Source organism: Lucilia cuprina, chromosome 5 (assembly GCF_022045245.1).
Source record: "Lucilia cuprina isolate Lc7/37 chromosome 5, ASM2204524v1, whole genome shotgun sequence".
In the NCBI taxonomy this organism is placed as follows: domain Eukaryota; kingdom Metazoa; phylum Arthropoda; class Insecta; order Diptera; family Calliphoridae; genus Lucilia; species Lucilia cuprina.
Genome location: NC_060953.1, coordinates 15,147,554 through 15,168,268, shown reverse-complemented (window position 1 = coordinate 15,168,268; position 20,715 = coordinate 15,147,554). Strand labels below are relative to the sequence as shown.

At 33.8% G+C, this 20,715-nt stretch overlaps 1 protein-coding gene across 1 annotated transcript; it reads right to left on the bottom strand.

Annotated features, from left to right (window-relative positions):
- Positions 1-2,906: 2,906 nt before the first annotated feature.
- Positions 2,907-18,038, bottom strand: LOC111688508. Its single transcript, XM_046951558.1, has 3 exons — positions 15,253-18,038; positions 7,309-7,502; positions 2,907-4,857 (listed from the first exon to the last, which is right to left on the bottom strand). Exons 1-3 carry the CDS (start codon positions 18,036-18,038, stop codon positions 3,563-3,565), a joined length of 4,275 nt encoding a protein of 1,424 aa, XP_046807514.1. The 3' UTR covers positions 2,907-3,562.
- Between the last annotated feature and the right edge of the window lie 2,677 nt (positions 18,039-20,715).

Sequence of the window (20,715 nt, the reverse complement as noted above, 5' to 3'; positions counted from 1 at the left end):
ATGTATGTATGTATGTATGTATGTATGTATATGTGTGAAAGATTTAAAGATTTTCAAAATACAAATACATATATAATTATGTTCTACACAAAATTTTGTTCAACACAAATTGATAATGCTCTTTAAATACGGTTAAAGCGCTTTTAGGGGCAAGACCTAATATATGAGAAATAGAAGTATACTAAACTAATATTTTTGCCAAATTATGTATCAATAGCTTAATTTGGTAATAAGTAATATGCGTTTGAGATTTTCGTAAAAGGACTTTGTATGGGAGCTATGTCCAATTATGTATATAAAGACAAAATTTCAGAATTTTGTATCTATATCATTACTTGGTAATAAATATTGTGAATCTAAGTGATTTTCTGGACCTAGTATGAGAGCTTTGACCAAAAATGGACCGATCGTAAAACAATTTTATAATGAATTTATGTATACAAGAGCAATATTTTTGATAAATGTATGAATATCAATATTTGGTTATGAGTTATGTGCGTTTTTTCTGATTTTCGGATGGGAATTTTGTATGTGTGTGGGAGCTATGATCAATTATGGACCGATCAGAAAAACATTTCATAATATTATTTCTCTGTATATGAGCAACACTTGTGCCAAACTTTATATGGATATTTTAATTTAGTAATGAGTTATGTGCGTTTTAGTTATTTTCGGGAGAAGACCAGTATAGACCGATGGAAAAAAATTTCTTAGTAATATTTTTTGTATATGATCAATACTTGTACCAAATTTTATATGAATATCTTAATTAAGTAATGACTTGTACGTGTTTAAGTGTTTTTCGGAAGGGGAACTAATATGGGAGCTATGACGAATTATGGACCGATCAGAAAAAGATTTCGTGGTAGTATTCATTTATGTGAGAACAATGTTTGCAACAAATTTTATATGGATATCTTAATTTACTAATGAATTATGTGCGTTTAGGTGATTTTCGGGAGGGGACCTTATATGGGAGCTATGACCAAATATGGACCGATCCAAAAAATCTTTCATTGTAATATTTCTGTATATAAAATCAATACTAGTACCAAATTTTATATGGATACCTTAATTAAGTAATGAGTTATGTGCGTTTTAGTTATTTTCGGGAGGGGTCCTTGTATGGGAGCTATGACCAATTATGGACCGATCCAAAAAAAGCTTTCATTGTAATATTTCTGTATATAAGATAAATATTTGTACCAAACTTTATATCGATATCTTAATTTAGTAATAAGTTATGCGGGTTTAACTGATTTTCGGGAGGGGACCTTGTATGCGAGCTATGACCAATTATGGACCGATCCAGAAAAGCTTTCATTGTAATATTTCTGTATATAAGAGCAATACTTGTACCAAATTTTATATCGATATCTTGATTTACTAATGAGTTATGCGTGTTTAACTGATTTTCGGGAGGGGACCTTGTATGGGAGCTATGACCAATTATGAACCGAATCAAAAAAGCTTTCATTGTAATATTTCTGTATATAAGAGCAATACTTGTACCAAATTTTATATCGATATCTTAATTTAGTAATGAGTTATGCGCGTTTAAGTGATTTTCGGGAGGGGCCCTTGTATGGGAGCTATGACCAATTATGGACCCATTCAAAAAAAATTTCCTTTGTATAAATTCTATTGTCATAGAATTTTAATTTCTAAAATTTTGTGAAGATGTCGACATTACGATGGATGTTATTAACAAAAAACCAAATTTCCGGGAATTTGTACTTTTGTATGGGAGGTATATGAAATTTTGGGCCGATTCTAGCGATTTTACGCAGAGATTAAGCTCTTGTATTGAAACGAACGTATCCGATTTTTATGGAATTATCTTGCATAGTTTTTGAGAAAATTGCATCAGAATGTGTAAAAAATGCCTATTTTTTTCGAGGTTGTTTCAAATTTTGATTCATAACTTTTCCCGATGTGAACCGATTTTGCCCATTTTCAATACCAAACAACTTAGGAAAACTAAGAACATTTTGGGTGAATTTGGTTAACTTCTATTGCTTCGTTTTATCGTGAGCGTGTTTTACACAGACAGACGGACAGACGGACATAGCTAGATCGACTCAGAATTTGATAAGGACCCAGAATATATATACTTTGTTGGGTCTTAGATGAATATTTCTTGGTGTTACACACGGAATGACAAAGTTATATATACCCTCTATCACCACTTATGGTGGTGGAGGGTATAAAAAGAACACAGAATATATATACATTACAAGTAAAAAATTATAGTCGGCCTTTCATAATAAGGCTTTTAATTTGAATTATACCTTGCCTCAGATACACTTATTCAAGTTTTGAATTGAACTTTTTATAGAGATCAGGTTTAAATGAGGTCTTATACTTATAAAAATCATGAGGGTCATCAAGGCTAGTATAGAACTTGGTTTTGCAGCTTTTTGTCGAGATACGAGTATATTAAATATAATTATGATCTTAAATCCTCATGTACATATTTTTTAACTTTTCCGCACTGACAAAAAAACGGCGATACCGCCCCATCCATGGGGTAAATACGCCAAGGGGATGGGGCAGATTTGTCATTAGTAAAATAAAAGAAAAAATTACAAAAATAAAAACATATTTTGCTTTATTGTTTATTTTACAAAACTTAACAAACAAAATTAAAACAAATTATTATTGATTTTTTTCTAAATTTTAACCAAATTTTGTTCTACATCACAAACATTACATATATTCGGCGCATGTGCCCCACGGGCAGTTCTGGGGTTTAGTTTCAATTTTTTTCGGGCTTCAAACTATATTATCGAAAATTTTATTATGTCTTATTGTTCACTATTATTGACATGCTAATACTGACTAAAAAAAAAAGGTTAGCACAAAAGTTCACACAGTGAAATATTTTCACAGCCCTTTGAAAAACGATTAATCATGTCTCCCTCCCATCATATGTAAAGTTTATGTTTCAAATTTTCAGGGATGATAGATAATCGATAAATGAAAACAAAATTTATTAATGCGATAAAATCGATTACTCGGGTTTCAAGTTATTTGCATTGACAGTGCCCCTATGGCGAATCGATTACTTGGTTTTCAAGTTATTCACATTGACAGTGCCCCTATGGCGACTGATCCCCCTTCTACCCTATATTGTGCGTAAAGGCGGACAGATGGATGGAAGGACGGACATGTTTCAATCGACTCAATAAATGATTCTGAATCGATCGGTATACTTTAAGGTGGATGTAGGACCAATATATTTGGGTGTTACAAACCTCATTGTAGTGGTGTAGGGTACAGTATAAAACAATAGTGGGTATAAAAAAATATTTTTTTGCCTAAAAATATGCAAAACTAAAATCATAGAAAATTAGTACAACTTTAATTAATTTACACGACTAAATGAATGATCATTTCAATCTTGTGACAAATAAAGTACAGGAATATTTTTCTAAATTTTCTAAAAAATAAATATCTTATTCTAAACAATAAATAACATAATTAATTAATTTATAATCTACGATCGAAAACTACGTTCGTTTTAATATAATCAACTTTCCATCTGAACACAATCATTCATTTAGACTAAAAGTTCTTTAACATTCAACAAACTTTTTGGTAAATGTCCCACAGCAGCAACAAAATCAGGCACTTGACAGGCGTACATAAAACCTTTTTTTAAATTTTTATTACGCATCCAACGCAACCAGGACACCTGGTCATGAATGTCATCGCAGATTATATACGATGAGTTGATTTCATTTAGCGTTGCATGAGGATTATTTACGCCAACTAAAGCAATACCACGCATGGGCTGACGTGAACGATCAATTAGCACACGATAGTATAACTGAGGTACGGGTAGAATGCCATTGTTGTTACTGTCCCTGGTTAAATAGAAATCACGATATTGCACTACACCAGCACCACCACCACCACTACCACCTGTTTTGTACGGCAATTGTAATACACCAAAGGTGCCAGTATAACAGTCCACCATTAGCTTTGACTTTGCCACAAACTTACGCACTTCATCCTCTAGGGCTGCCCACTGGCCACCATTGAATGCCTGCCACTGCGGAGCAACGTTAAAGAAATTAAAGGTGGCTCTTTGTAGATTGCCATAGATAAAGTCGGATTTAGCTGCCAAATGGCCACGAGCCAAAAACAATGTATTGTTGTCGAAAAGATGTTCATGCTGTCCCTGCAACAAACCTGCTGCTTGCTGTCGCTGATATTGTTGTGTATAAAGTTGATTCATATTGACATTTTTGAAATGGCCAGCTTTGCTAAAATTCAAGCGCTTAACGTTTTTCTGAAAATGTACACTAGCCGGCAACAATGTATGTTGCACATACAATGTACGCAACAACGTATCGTCATAACAGATACGCATTGTTTCGAGAAAACGATTACCAGTAATGTTGAAACCTATACGGTACATTTGAGCTTCCACGGATGCCTGATCATCTGTCATAGTTGGACATTTTGCATGCAATTGTTCAACCATATACTTGGCCGGTTGTTCACAAATGAATTGTTGAAACTCGTACTTCTCTCCCTGCCACAGGAAAGTTTTATCGTGTAAGCAACGTGGTCGTAATGTCTTTGTATTCTTGGCCACTTGTAAGATATTATTGAATTTTATACTATTGTTTTGGTTTTTGTTGGATGATTCTGAGCCAGTATTATTGTACTCCGTGGTATTGGCAAATGACTTTGAACAATGTAATTCTATGACAGCACCACGTGGTATTTGCAATTGGCCACGCTCATTGGGTAACCAAAATTGATTTGTATCTGGTATAATGTATAGAGGCTGTGGTTTGTTTCTTTTTGGTAAATCCTGTTGTATGTCCAATAAACAAGGTGGCCCTTAATTAATAGAAAAAGGGAAAGTGTTAAATCAATTTGTATTAATGTTGGTTAGTGTGATGTTATTAAATTTGAATTTAATTGAATGATTATTGATTTCAAGAAGTTATTAAAAAAAGGAAGATAGACATATGTAAACAGCCCTAAATTAACAACTGTTGCAAATACTTTTAGGAATGTGTCCTTTTATGGAAGTTTTGATGGATTTTCATTAAACATTTTTGTAAATACCCAGCAAAAGCTGGGTAATAGCCAGGTAATCGCCTGGATTACTTAGAAGTAGTCTAATAAGGTCTTACTAATAATGTGTTATATAAATACTTTCTAATTCATTAGTCATCTTGCCAGTAAAGATATAGAAGCTCTATAGGGTTTTTCATGCGATTTACAATGACAATTTTTTCTTATTTTTTCTTGTAATCGTTTGCGGTAAGTACTTGCCTCCAATGACATCACCATGTTAAAATAATGACTTAAAATTCAGAAGATCCTATTGTGTGAACCATAGAAAACTAAATTATAGGAACATAACTTTCATGGTTATACTGTGACGACTCACCACAGAACTATTGTGCCGATCAAAGTACAAAACTTTGCTCGATTAAGCTAATGTCTGGCCATTGCTGCCCTACACAATAGGGCGATGGTGAGTCGTTACAGAAACTCATCCTCTGGCCATTGGGGCAGCAACGTTGTTTAACTTTCGATATACAAAAAGATCACTATGTTTATAACCACGCAAGTGGAATGGCCTCTGTTGAGGAGGCAACAGAACCTAGAGAAGTATTCGGTAGACCAAAATCGTGTGAACCCCGAAGGGAGCCCTCCAATAATCGACACAAGACAACGTCCGAAATTCTGCCCTACCAATTTTCATGGTTCATGATTATGCGATTCTCTAGTTCGATTCATGTTTCCATGAAAAGATCAGATATACTGGCAGCACCTCTTTTTACCGGGCTAGTTACCTATATATAGGTGCTTTTCATTAAGATAACATGACCTTTGTGTCAAAGAGCTAATGCTTTTCCAAGCAACTCATCAATTGTCTTTCCAAATGATATTCCAGTCAAAATCAACTTTGTTAGAAACCCCCATTTAACGCTAAAGTAGATCGTACGTGCTACCTCATCTGTGCAGTAAAAAAAATCGGACTTGTACTTCTTAATAAATTAACTAAAATTACAGCAAATTCAGCAAAGATATGACGATCATGGGATTGACATCATTTCCAATAACTTAAGAACTCGGTGGAAAGTATCACATTTGAGCTCTCAATGCAGGCTTCAGTCAACACAAACATGGGTCAAACTGATAAACTTCCAATAAAAAAGTTGGATGCTTTTCAAAGGAACTGAATCACAGATACAGTAAACAACAGCAAAATCTCTAATAGACTACAATTACTGTAAGATAGACAGTCTGACCAAACAATAATATAGGGTAAGCAATCGCTTTTAAGGTAATCGAAACAGGAATGTCTTTCACTGGAAAGGCAAAGTCTAAGGTTCAATATCTTTTATACAGTAAACAACAACGGAAAGGTATTCATTCAATGTTCCCAATCGCAATCGACTTACATATGTACATATATAGAGCGCTTACTGAAATGATCATTGACATTATACCAAATACCTGAAGAATTTGATGGTAAGCATTTTTCTTGAGCTCTCGATGCAGTTCCCACTCAAAATGATAAACTTGACCATGAAAAAGTGGAATGTTTTTCACTGGATAGACAAACCAGATGACACCCTTTTTGTGGTTGGTATCGGTCAGAACTACAAGATTAGACTTGTCAAGAACAAAGGTATCAATTATTTTGCTTATATAGCTCTTATCTTTAAAATCGCAATAAGTACATTGAAGTAGTTATGACGTTGACCACAGTATTATTAGCTGATAACATTTTAAATATACTCCAGACTGAAGTGGATTGTCATATTGTTGTCTAACCCGATTATATTGGTTCAAATTTACAAATTCTTTGTGTAGCGCATCGCATCAGCGATTGTGGCTTATTTTACTTTCTAATTCGTAATAAATCAAGAAAAGAAGAAAAAATCAAATTTAAGATTAATTGTGATCATCATTAGAGGGATTTTTTTTTGTTTCCCTAAAATTTACATTAATATTTTTAACTGAATGACGTGACAAAATTAAGACAAAAAATTAATAAATTTATATTTAATAAATTTATACGTCTTAATAACGTGAGTTAAAATTTTACTTGTAATTTGTTTTTGTTACAATAGCAAAATACAAGTAAAATTTGTGCTCAAACTACTCGCTCATGATTTAGAAACCGCACATTAAACTGCCTTTTTTAAAAATAATAAAAAACTTTAACATTAAAGAATACTTATTTGTTCACATTAATATGTAGGTCAGTTTTATAAATATTCAAACAAAAAAAAAATATATAACATTAACAATTATATGTAGGATTACCTTCATTATCGACAACATTTAAATTAATATTATTTAATCGTTTAACAATATCTCCAACATCTTCAACAGGTTGAATGGCTCGACGACACTCCACCTCAACAATTAATACACTCAACAGCGTCAGTATAATTAACGCTGCAAAATAACATTGAAAAACTTTCACAATCTGGCGCGTCAACATTTCACCAGCAACAACCGATCAACACAACGACCGCTACTTTATAACTGATATTTAAATTAAAAATCTCACTGATTTTTTTATCCAAAAATAACAGAAAATAAATAAATTTCATATAAACTATGAATGCATGTATTTGATAGATACATAAATGTATCGTATTTATACTCTACACCACCAATAGTGGGAAAGGTATTATGCGTTTGTGCTGATGTTTGTTACAGCCAAAAATTTTTGATTATCACTTTTTGAGCCGAATTAATCTGTTTGCTTATCTGTCTGTGTCTGTCTGTGTCTGTCTGTGTCTGTCTGTGTCTGTTTGTCTCTGTTTGTGTCTGTCTGTGTCTGTCTGTGTCTGTCTGTGTCTGTCTGTGTCTGTCTGTGTCTGTCTGTGTCTGTCTGTGTCTGTCTGTGTCTGTCTGTGTCTGTCTGTCTGTGTCTGTCTGTGTCTGTCTGTGTCTGTCTGTGTCTGTATGTGTCTGTCTGTGTCTGTCTGTGTCTATCTATCTATCTGTCTGTCTGTCTGTCTGTCTGTCTGTCTGTCTGTCTGTCTGTCTGTCTGTCTGTCTGTCTGTCTGTCTGTCTGCCTGCCTGTCTGTGTCTTTCTGTATCCGTTTGTCTGATAGCACACTATAGCTCGTAATTTTTTAGATAATTTTAGATAAGGTTCGATCTATTATTTCGCCTGACCCCCATACAAATATGCCTGAGCTTTTAAACATATCTCCAAAACTCATACGTCCCATATAACACCCCTTTAGAAAATCTCGCTTTTTGTCAACAAATTATTAAAATATATCTGAATTAAGGTAAAAATCTAATTTTTAAAAAATAATCCAAAGTTTTAAACACTAGCGTAGGGTCTCATATTGACGGCCATTACCGACAAAACATTCTTACTTTTTCATTTATTTATTTGTTTTCTTTATTTGATATATTTTATGTTCAGGTTTCTGTACAAGAGTATTTAAAACAAATATTTTTAAAAATCTTAGTGTTCCAACACCTGTTTCTGTTTAAAAAAAAAAAGTAAATGTTCCGCATTGTTGTTATTGTCATAAATATGTCACGTAAATTGTTGTTGTTTTATTATATTAGACTGTATTTGTTTTTAGTGTTTTTTTTTTCAGAGAGATTTTACAAAAACTCTTTAAACTCTGTAGCTTATTTGGAAAGGTCATGTACGTGACGTAAATTTAACCATGTTTTCTGTTTACTCTGCTACTTTAGTACTCCGTATACTGTGCGCTCTTGGCTCACTATAGAAATGTGTCTTACTTGTGGGCAAATAAAAGAAACAAACACACACACAAGTCAAGAAACATGAGAACAATTGCATGATCTTATCGATTTGAGAGCAGAAATTATTATAACTTCAGACGTTTTAATATTTATTCTGTAAATTAGCTATACCCAGTGTGCTTTGCTACATTGAAAACAATATAAATAAAAACTCACTTTACGATTTCTAAAGATTCCACCTTTAATGACTTTGTCAACTATTTCAAGTTACTCACTTTTTTTTAATACGTATTCATATTCATCTGAGACCCAACAAAATATATATATTCTGGGTCCTTATGAAATTCTGAGTCCATTTAACAATGTTTGTCTGTCCGCCTTAAACACGCTTACGTTAAAATTAAGCAAAGGTAATCAGTCAAATTCACCGAAAATATTTATTCTTAGGACTATAAGCAGTTTGGTATTGAAAATCAGGAAAATTGGTTGACAACGTAAAAATTTATGAATAAAAATTTCAGACTACCTCGAAAATATTACGTTTTTTCGTAAATCTTAAGTACGTTTCTACAAAAGATTATTCGATGAATTTTGTCACACATTATTTCTTTCCGCCAGGCATTAAGTATGTTGAAAATCATAATAATTGATTCAAAATTTCACATAGTCCCCATACAAAGCTACATATTTCCAGAAATTAGTTTATAGTTAATAACTTCCAGTATAAAATTTCTGCTCGCTAGCTACTTCCATTTGGACTCTATCGTAATTTCAACAAACAGACAGACGGGCATGGCTAGATCGTCTTAGAATCTAATAAGGACCCATAGTATATATACTTTAATGGATCTTAGACGAATATTTCGATATGTTACAAACGGAATGACAAAAACAATATACCCCCATCTTTTTTGATGGTGGGTATAAAAACATGTCTGACAATTCTCTTGTAATGGATAGTCGGTAACATGGTTAAATCAGTATACCAGAAAAAGACTTAAATCTAATGTAGACAATGTCGTAATAGTTTTAAGGAGAAGGGATTGAGGAGCCTCTGAGCTGTGCTTAACCGATGGGTCTCAATATTAATAAACCGACGAAGGGCGAAATCTGTCTTTTCACAAGAAAGACAAAATTTTCTGTGTAAGTACCATGTTGCTAGAGCAAGAAGGTTCCGGTGATCCTTAACCGGAAATTACAATGGAATCACAAAAGAGAGGATAAGATCAACAAGGCACATCAGGTACTATAACATATTGGCTTTATAATAATGTAATTAAACCAATTCTAACTTTAGATGTATACGACTTCTACAGAGAGTTTACCGTACATACTACTTGGGTATAAGTGACTCTGGAAACGTTGCTTGATATTCCACGCATAACTTTAGTCGAACTACACACAGTTATCGGCAACGAAAGAGAGAATGTAATAGCTCTTAAGGAAAGAGAGCTGTATGAGCAGAGCAGGTGTTAAATTAAAAATATGAATGAAATAATTCCACACACATCATGTTGAGTAACGCCAACGAGAGCAATGCGAGAAGATCAAGAAAGTAATGTGGCATGGCATCTCTATCTTTATTGTAGCTTACAATCGAAAGAACAGCTATTTCCTTTGATGAATCCTAATATATTGCATGGGTAACACTCAACAGTTCATGGATAATATTGATATAGTAATCTAACTAATCAAAGTATTATTTTTTTAATAATTAACACAATAACTCTAAAACGCATTGAAAATATCTTTTTAAACTAACTGAGATAACATTTTATAAACATTCTTAAGTATGATATGAGTAAGCATTTTCTTAAAAAAATTTGACTCTAAATGTTTTGTTCAAATTTCAAGAGCCCTCGAATTGACACGAAAACAATTCAGCCAAAATATCTCAGACAGTTAACGAGTTAACGGAATATTCCTAAGCTAATATTAAAAAAAGTATAGTGTTTACTGTGTTTTAAAATGTCAAAACACATTTATATATAAATATGATATTATAAAATGTATATATACATAAGTAGTGACAAAAATATAGAATTTCTCTAGATCGGTGATGTACAATTAGTTTTTGTATCCGCCATTGATTTTGACATTGCATTTAAAACACGTTAAATATCGATCATAGATCCATTAGTTCTTTTTGAATTCTATGACGATCTTGCTATTCCTTTTATCTGAATGACTTTAACGCTCAATACTGGCCTTAAAATACAACGATGGAAATCAAATTCCCTACCATCAGGATTGATGAATAACTTTGGTGGTATTAAAATGCCGGAAAAAAGAGTTGCAACTAGAACCTCTATCCTATCGAGACTATAAACTGGGGATGATCAAATGTATTCTCGGTCTTTCTTTGTAATAATATAAAATGGGATCAGAACAGAAAAATACGTTATTTGGTATCATGGAAACCTTTAGCCCGTAGAATAGAATCTCGGACTTTTTATTGTCCTGTTTATTGGAGAGGAGGAATGTATGTGTAAAAGTACATAATTCGGAATAAGTTCGGTGCTATTGCCGAGATAACAGATACTCAGCGGGTTGACTATGGTACTTGGCGTTGGAAAAGAATTGGTGTTAAGTGCATATGATTCTGTTATAAACAGCATTTACGCTGGACCGGCAGAATTATGATGAAAAATTACCACCCGCGTGAAATTAATAATAAAAATTACTGACTGGTGCAGGGTCCGAGTACACATTCATACTTGTTTTTATACCCTCCACCACAATCAGTGGTGATAGATATATAAGTTTGTATTTCCATGTGTAACACCAAGAAATATTCATCTTAGACCCAACAAAGTAAATATATATTGTGGGTCCTTGTAAAATTCTCAGTTTATTTAGCTATGTCAATACGTCTGTCCGTCTATCTACCTACCTAAAACACGCTCACGTTAAAACAATGCAAAATATATTGACGATATTCACACAAAATTCGTTTTGAATTTGTTGTTATCCTAAGCAGTTTGTATATTAAAACCGGCAAAATCGGTTCACAACTACAAATATAATTCGATGAATTTTGTCCCACACTATTTTTTTGCCAGGGTTTAAGTATGTTGAAAATCATAACAATTATTTATACAGAGGTATAAATACAAAATTCTGAGCATGTAAATATATTATGAAAAGAAATCATACTTCTAAAGCAGATTCGTATCCGTCTTGAAAATTGCGGCCTGTACCTTGCGCACAAGGTTTACATGGACAGCCAGCCAGACGGACGGACATAGCTTAATCGACTCAGAAAATGATTCTAAGCCGATTGGTATACTTTAAAGTGCGTATTGGACTAATTTTTTTGTATGTTACAAACATCAGCACAAACTCAATGTACCCTCCCAACTAAAGTGGTGTAGGGTATAAAAATCAACAGGAATAGCTTTTGTGTATATATGTAAAAAGTTTGACACAAATATATTTTATGTACATGTAAAACACTCTCCGATTTTTTTTAGATAGGCCCGTAATTAATCATGGCTAACATATAAAATACAGTTTCGGTAATCACTTAAACGCACATTAATTAGTAAAGTAATTGAAGTATAATTCGACTTGAATTTGTTATGTGTGTGCTTAAATAATAGTACGAATTTTTTTTCCGGATCGTTCCATAACTGGTCCCAACAATATAAGGACCATTTCCAATAATTACTTAATCCCACATTGACAATCAAAGTTTTCGGGATAAAATTTGACATAGACGCGTATTTCTATTAACCATTAAATGATAATATTTGGATAAAATTCGACATGTGTATGTTGCGTGTATAGATAGATCTGCACATATCCGAAACTCACAAAACTTTTGTCGAGTTATGTATATAAATATTAGACACCAAAAATAATTTTAATGAAAAAAGGATTGTTGGTGGAGGGTATCTAAGATTCGACACAGCCGAATATAGCACTCTAACTTGTTTTAGCCTTATTTTTTAAGCTTTTAGCCATTTCGGGCCTTTTTTGAGAAAAATGTTTAAACAAACATATACAATACGTATGATTATTATATGTCAATATTATAATTACATATTACGTATACGTACCAAGGAGAGTATATAAACCTTTTTATACCCACCATCAGAAAAGATGTGGGAATTATATTGATTTTGTCATTCCATGTGTATATATTGTTTATAGACCCTATAAAGTATTCTGGAAGCTTGTAAGATTCTAAGACTATCTAGCTATGTCTGTCCGTCTGCCTGTTGTTTGCACGATAGCGTCCACAAAATAAGTGATAGGGAGTTGACATTTTTCCAAAAAAAAATCTATTTTCTATTAATCAGAAAATCTAATTCTATCATAAATGTTTCGTATTGAAAATGAGCACTCTAACTTGTTTTTTTTTTTTTAATATTATTAAAAATATGTAATAAATCTTCTCTGACGTCTATATATCAATACTATCAACAGTAGTAGTTACTTTTGTTGGGACAATTCAATAAATTAATAAACAGCTACAATGTTTATTATTTGATAAGATATATACAATTATAGTTACTGATATAATTGTACATATATGTCTTTAAAAATTCAAATCAACACGTGAATATTATTAAACAAAACAACCATAAAACTACTATTAATAAAAGAATAGCACGCGATTTATATTCCTCAGTGAAAAGTGCAAATCACAACAACTAATCAATGACCATAAAGTAGCTAATTTAAGTAAAAGTAATTGATAGTAAATCAACTAAATAGTTAAGAGTTAAGAATACAAAATTTATACCGGACACATAGTAAAATATCTTTTTTGAAGCAAACAGAATTTAAACAAGTAATATTTCTATATTCGGCTGTGTCGAATCTTATATACCCTTCACCAAGTATGTTTTAAAAAACAGTTTTTTTTTGCACACATGTCACACATAACATACACACAAACAAATATAAACTATAGCAGAAAGAAATATTAACCATTGTATTGTACTACCACCGTCAAACAGTATTACCACCCCAAACAAATATGAGCTGTATTACCAATATATTATTGTTGTATCTCCTTGTTCTTGTTATACCCTTCACCTTCGTGAGAACAGAACAGCATCCAAACATAAAAAAAAAATACACAGCTGAATAAAACCAAATACATCTCCACATGCACATGTACATCTTTATCCAATTCACAGTATTGTTGTTGCTTTTTTAACAAAGCATGAATAAAATGTGGCTTTTTTAATGAAATTTTCAAAGGTTGTCTCGGATTTTTGCTCATATTTCCGTTATTTATCGACCGATTTTGCTGATTTTAAATAGCGATCTTCTCGAAAGCATGCCTAACTGAATTATTGAAGATTCGGATCTCGCCGATATCTGGGGACCTCTAAAAACTGATTTCAACAGACTGAAAGACATCCTCCCGGGTGCATGCTACATTGGCGAGACCTCCGCCTTGGTGTTATTGCAATCCCGGGGTATAAAGAGGTGCCCAATACCTCCAGTCTGACCGGCACTGAAAAATTGGCTGTTTCAGTCTACTGTTTGGCTTAGTCTTTGCATAGATTGGCAGAGGTCAGACCAGAGCACCGCATAATCTGGTACTACGGGTGGCCAGTTGCCCGCAGGACTATATCCTGGCTGGTCAGTTGGTTGAGGTTCCTTCGGGATCCACGTAGTGGCTGTGGTTTAAACCCAAATTCGCGGGAAGAGTAAGTGGCGGTTAAAAGACTGATGCATGATAATAGTCAATATTTCGGGATAAGTTCGGTGCTGTTGCCGAAAATCAACAGTTACCCCACAGAGGAGTGACTGTGGGACTAAGCGTTAGAAATTTTCCTTCCTTGTCCAGATATGTTCAGAGTTTACTCTGTTCATATCAGACTTGCCACAGCGTGTCACTGTGAGTAAGAACAATGTCTATGGCTTATTGATGGATCGTGCTTCGGTCCACCGGTTACGTCTCTAGGTGCTGTTGCCGAATCAACAGAGCCATAGTAGTGTGGTTGTCTTTCAACGTGACTACTTTGGCAAGAGATTAGATAGCTCGAGTACTCCAGCAAAGTACTTGCGCATAGACCGTTCATAGCTAAATGTTCAAAAATTACCACCTGAGTCTTCATTGAGGACAAAGGGGCGATGGTAGACCGTTCTCAAGTCTACCCTGTGGATGGAAAAGACCACCGTGAGATAAGGCCGGCACGGCAGGTGCTCACGTTGAAACTCTCGACAGTCAGACTGACAGACAGACGGACATGGCCTAATCGACTCCTCTATCTATAAGGATCCAGAATATATATACTTTATAGAGTCGGAAAATTATATTATAGAAATTACAAACGGAATGACAAACTTATATATACCCTTCTCAAGAAGGTGAAGGGTATAAAAACCAACGATAAGGAAAACATGCATATAATACTAATAAATTAAGTAAAAAATTTATTACAATTATAAAGTTTATAAATAAGTTTTTAATAGAATTATAGGTATTTCCAATTATTTCGAGATTAAGATTAACAATATACTATGTATAAGCTGTTATTTAAAGGTCTTCTTCGGGTAACTTAGAAAGACCCAAAACGCCTGTAGTTTGTAGTTGTTCCAAGGGTAAGTCTTTTACTGTTTCCAGAAAATCGGGTACAGTACAGGCATATGAATAGCCCTTAATAATATTTTTCTTAGACCAATTTATCCAATCAATTTGATGACTTATATCATTACAAACAATATATTCCTTTTGAATTTGTTGCAGTGAAGCATGAGGATTATTGACACCAATCAAAACAATACCTTGACGTGTTGCACGATCGATTACCACGCGGAAATATATTTTCGGTACTGGTATTAAACCATTATTATTCTCATCGAATGCCAAATATAGCTCTTGATGGGTGCCATTAACATCGGGCAAAGTGGAAACACCCCAAGTACCAGTGTAACAGTCTACAGTTAAGGCATTATTGGATACATATTTACGTACACCATCTTCTACACGTTCCCAGTTGCCAGCATTGAATGCCTGCCATTGTGGAGCCACATTTACAAAGAAAAAGGTGGAGCGTTGAGGTGAAGCAAAAATAAAATCTACTTTGGCAGCCATATGGCCTCGAGCCATATATAGATTGATAGAATCATTGAAATAAGGAGAAGCATCCATGCCTAATATAGAGCTTATGGTTTTATTTTGTTGAACTTTAGTATATAAATTATCCACATTCTTGCCGGTATAGAAATCACCTTCCACGAAACGGGGTCGAGTCACAGAACGTTGATACGCCGAACTGGAAGGATTAAGTACATGATGAACATAACGGGTTACTTCATTAATTTCATCATGACAAATATCCATAGTTTGCAAAAATCCTTGTGAAACCTTAAAACCAACTTCTAGTAAATCGGTGCCACCATTACATGGTCTGCCAGTACGTCTGGCTGTATAAGTAGGCCAAGCCGAACAGGAGAAATTAGAAAAATTGTAATATTTATCAGTTACTAGATAATTGGAATCCTTCAAGCAGTATGCTCTCACTTTGGTATGATTTTCAAAGGGCTTGATAAAGGAGTTACTGCAATACATGTCAATGGCTTCACCATAACTTAATTCAACCAGACCATTAGGTTGGGGTACTAACCAATCATAAACTCCTGCTTTGGCAAATAAGGGAGCGGGATCCTTTAAATCACCACTTACCCGGAAAGAGCAGCCTACCTCATTTATGCCCAAAACTCCGGTTGTTTCAAGGCTCTCAACTGGCAAATCCTTAACGACTCTTAAGAAATCGGGTACCGAGCAGGCGTAAGAATAACCTTTATGTAAATCATTCTTATCCCATTGCAGCCAATCAATTTTATGACCAATATCCTCACAAATGATATATTCCTCTTTGACCTGTTGCAGAGAAGCATGAGGATTGTTGACACCTATTAAAACAATACCCTGACGAGTAGCACGATCTATAACCACTCTGTAGTAAATTTTGGGTACAGGTATCAAGCCATTATTGTTCTCATCAAAAGACAAATATAATTCTTTTTGTGTGCCATTGACATCCGGTAAAGTGGAGATGCCCCAGGTACCAGTATAGCAATCCACAGTCAAAGCCTTGTTGGATACATACTTGCGCACACCATCTTCCACACGTTCCCAATTGCCACCGTTGAAAGCCTGCCATTGAGGAGCAACATTTACAAATAGAAATGTGGCACGTTGAGGTGAACCAAATATAAAATCGGTCTTAGCACCCATATGACCACGAGCCATGAAAATATCTATGCTGTCATTGAAATAGGCAGAAGCATCCATTCCCAATATAGAGCTAAGGGTCTTATTTTGTTGTACCTTGGTATATAGATTATCTACATTCTTACCAGCATAGAAATCACCTTCAACAAAACGTGGCCTGGCAACGGAACGTTGATACACTGAACTTGAGGGATTGAGCACATGATGAACGTAACGTGTTACTTCATTGATTTCATCATGACAAACGTCCATGGTTTGTATAAAACCTCCAATTACTTCAAAACCAACTTCTAATAAATCTGTACCACCATTGCATTCTCTTCCTGTACGACGTGCTGTGTATGCTGGCCAAGCAGTGCAGCTAAAATTGCTGAAGGGATAAATTGTACCATTTACTAGGAAATATTGACCTTGTAAACATTGAGCTGTTATGGTGGACTTGTTGACAAAAGGATTAGCAAATGATTCTGTACAATACATATCAATATATTGACCATTTTTAATCTCTACCACACCTTCAGGATTTGGTACCAACCACTCGTATTTACCATGTTCGGTAAATAAAGGAGCAGGATCATGTAAATCGCCATTTACGCGAAAAGCACAATCTCCAGTAACCACCACTCCGTTTTGAATCTCACCTTCAGGTCCTTCTGTTATAGGAGGTTTTAAGGTACTATTTGTGGGTCCTTCTGTTGTTAAAGTAGTAGTTAAGGGGCCTTCAGTTGTTGGTGTTGTTGGAGGCTTTAAAGTACTATTTGCGGGTCCTTCTGTTGTTAAAGTAGTAGTTAAGGGGCCTTCTGTTGTTGTTGTTGGGGGTTTTAAAGTACTATTTGTGGGTCCTTCTGTTGTTAAAGTAGTAGTTAAGGGTCCTTCTGTTGATGTTGTTGTTGTAGGCTTTAAAGTACTATTTGCGGGTCCTTCTGTTGTTAAAGTAGTAGTTAAGGGGCCTTCTGTTGTAGTTGTTGACATTAATGTAGTATTTTTAGGTCCATCTGTTACCAAAGTTATAACTTTTTCATCTATATTCCTCAGCCTTGAAGGTACTACACCTGCTTGTGTTAGAACTGCCGCTAACAAAAGCACAAACAGTCTTATTGAGTTCATAACTTTCACTATATTTATTTTCAACACGTTTTGCCTTCAGAGGCTAACTTTAAACTGTTCAATTGCCTAAGAATAGTGCTAATTTTAAATCAAAATTTAATTTTGGCCAATACTCGTGATAGTAATTCAATCTTATCAATCAATTAAATAAAAAAATACAAAACAAACCCCCAGATATAATTTACGATTATGTCATTATCTACCTTCCTTAGCATAGCTTTCATAAAAAATTTACTATTACTGGTATATACTACGATAAGCTTTAAATCACTCACATTGGTACTTCTATTCGCAATATTATTTATAATTTTTGTTTTATTAAAATATGGACTTTACCTATCTATTTCTACTATTGGATTAATATTTTAACGTATTTGTTTACGTTTTATTTTAACTTTAATCTTTTCAATAATTACCTGATATAACATTCCTTAACCCATATTTTAGATAATCTGGTCAAGCAGTTGTCTTTAAATAATAACTTTGTGGTCCGACGATGTTTCCCGAGAATATTAAACATGCTATGTAATATGACCTTAGAAATTACAATCACACTGGGAAGCTATACTCAGTGTGCTTTGCTTTGTATGAGAGCTATGTCCAATTATGTATATAAAGACCAAATTTCAGAATTCTGTATCTATATCATTACTTGGTAATAAATATTGTGAATCTAAGTGATTTTCTGGACCTAGTATGAGAGCTATGACCAAATATGGACCGATCGTAAAACAATTTTATAGTGAATTTATGTATATAAGAGCAATATTTTTGATAAATGTATGGATATCAATATTTGGTTATGAGTTATGTGCGTTTTTTTTCTGATTTTCGTAAGGGAACCTTGTATGTGTGTTTTTCTAAGAAGGACCTTGTGTGGGAGCTATGACCAAATATGGACCGATCTAAAAAATCTTTCATTGTAATATTTCTGTATATAAGAGCAATACTTGTGCCATATTTTATATCGATATCTTAATTTAGTAATGAGTTATGTGCGTTTAAGTGATTTTCGGGAGGGGACCTTGTATGGGAGCTTTGACCAATTATGGACCCATCCAAAAAATTTTTCCTCTGAATAAATTCTATTGTCATAAAATTTTAATCTCTAAAATTTTGTGAAGATATCGGCATTACGACGGAAGTTATTAACAAAAATCCAAATTTCCGGGAATATGTATTTTTGTATGGGAGGTATATGAAATTGTGGGCCGATTCTGACGATTTTACGCAGAGATTAGGCCCTTGTGTGGAGATGAATGTATGCCGATTTTTATGGAATTGTCTTGCATAGTTCTCGAGAAAATTACATCAGAATGTGTAAAAAATACTTATTTTTTTCGAGGTTGTTTCAAATTTTGATTCATAACTTTTCCCGATGTGAACCGATTTTGCCCATTTTCAATACCAAACAACTTAGGAAAACGAAGAACATTTTGGGTAAATTTGGCTAAATTCTATTGCTTCGTTTTATCGTGAGCGTGTTTTACACAGAAAGACGGACAGAAGGACATAGCTAGATCGACTCAGAATTTGATAAGGACCCAGAATATATATGCTTTGTTGGGTCTCAGATGAATATTTCTTGGTGTTACACACGGAATCACCACTGATGGTGGTGGAGGGTATAAAAATGTCTCAAATATAACTATTTTTATATATTTAATTCATATGGGGACTCTCAGCCCCCCAGTTGAAAGTCCGCCCCATTTTTTTTAAATGTTCAGATGTATAATAAAGTTTTTCTTGCAAAATTTTAGAATCTTGTTCTATTAGTTTCCTAGATAAACGAAATTTTTTATTTAATTCGTATGGGAGGCGCTAAGCCCTCCATTGTAAGTTTATCCGTTATTCTCTGAATGTTCACGTGAATGTCAAAGTTCTTCAATTTAAATTTAGCTTCTACAGTTTATGGGGTCTTAAAACACCTACCCCCTCCCCACCAAGATGAACGTTCGCTCTTTTTTCTCAAAAGTTCTTTTTGAAAATTTTTAAAAATTTAGTTCTATTAGTTTCCCAGATAAACGAATTTTTCTATTTTTTATATGGGAGGTGCCGCTCCTCACATGGATAGCCAGGGTTAGTAATCGTGTCAGAAATTAAGTTGTTTATATATTAACACAACATTACGCTATACGCACAATTGGGACGAACGACGAATTTTTCGGAACACACTAAAGTATATGAAAATACGCACAATCAGTGCGTATGACGAAATTTGTCGTACGTAACGAACTGTGCGATAAGTTTATTTCTATTTCTTAGGCAGACGAACGACGAATTAATTGGGGAAAATTGTTTTAAGACCAATTCTGGAAGAACGAATTTTCTGAAATTTGGCGGTTATGAGTACAGCTAATGACAATACAATATTATATTGAAATATTCGAAATTATATTCGAAAATTCGAAGTTATGTTCGAAAAATTTTTTATGGTCCTAAAATAATCTCTGCGTCATAAAAACTAAAAATAAAATTTTTGAAAATTCAAACTTAAGTTCGAAAAATTTTTAAAACCATTAAAACCAGTTCTGGTGGCCCGAATTTTCTGAAATTTTGCAATTTGGAGTGCACTTGATGACACTACAATGCTATGTTGTAATATTTAAAATTAAGTTCGAAAATTCGAAGTAATGTTCGAAAAAATTTTGAAGCTGTTAAAATAATCTCAAAATTA

Bases quoted from the DNA above. Each gene is read 5' to 3' on its own strand.
- LOC111688508 (XM_046951558.1), bottom strand. From the start codon at position 18,038: ATGAACTCAATAAGACTGTTTGTGCTTTTGTTAGCGGCAGTTCTAACA. The intron at 7,503-15,252 runs GTTACCCGAAGA...GTGTTGATCGGT, and splicing joins GGCGTTTTGGGTCTTTCTAA to TGTTGCTGGTGAAATGTTGA. The intron at 4,858-7,308 runs GTAATCCTACAT...CTATTAATTAAG, and splicing joins AAATGTTGTCGATAATGAAG to GGCCACCTTGTTTATTGGAC.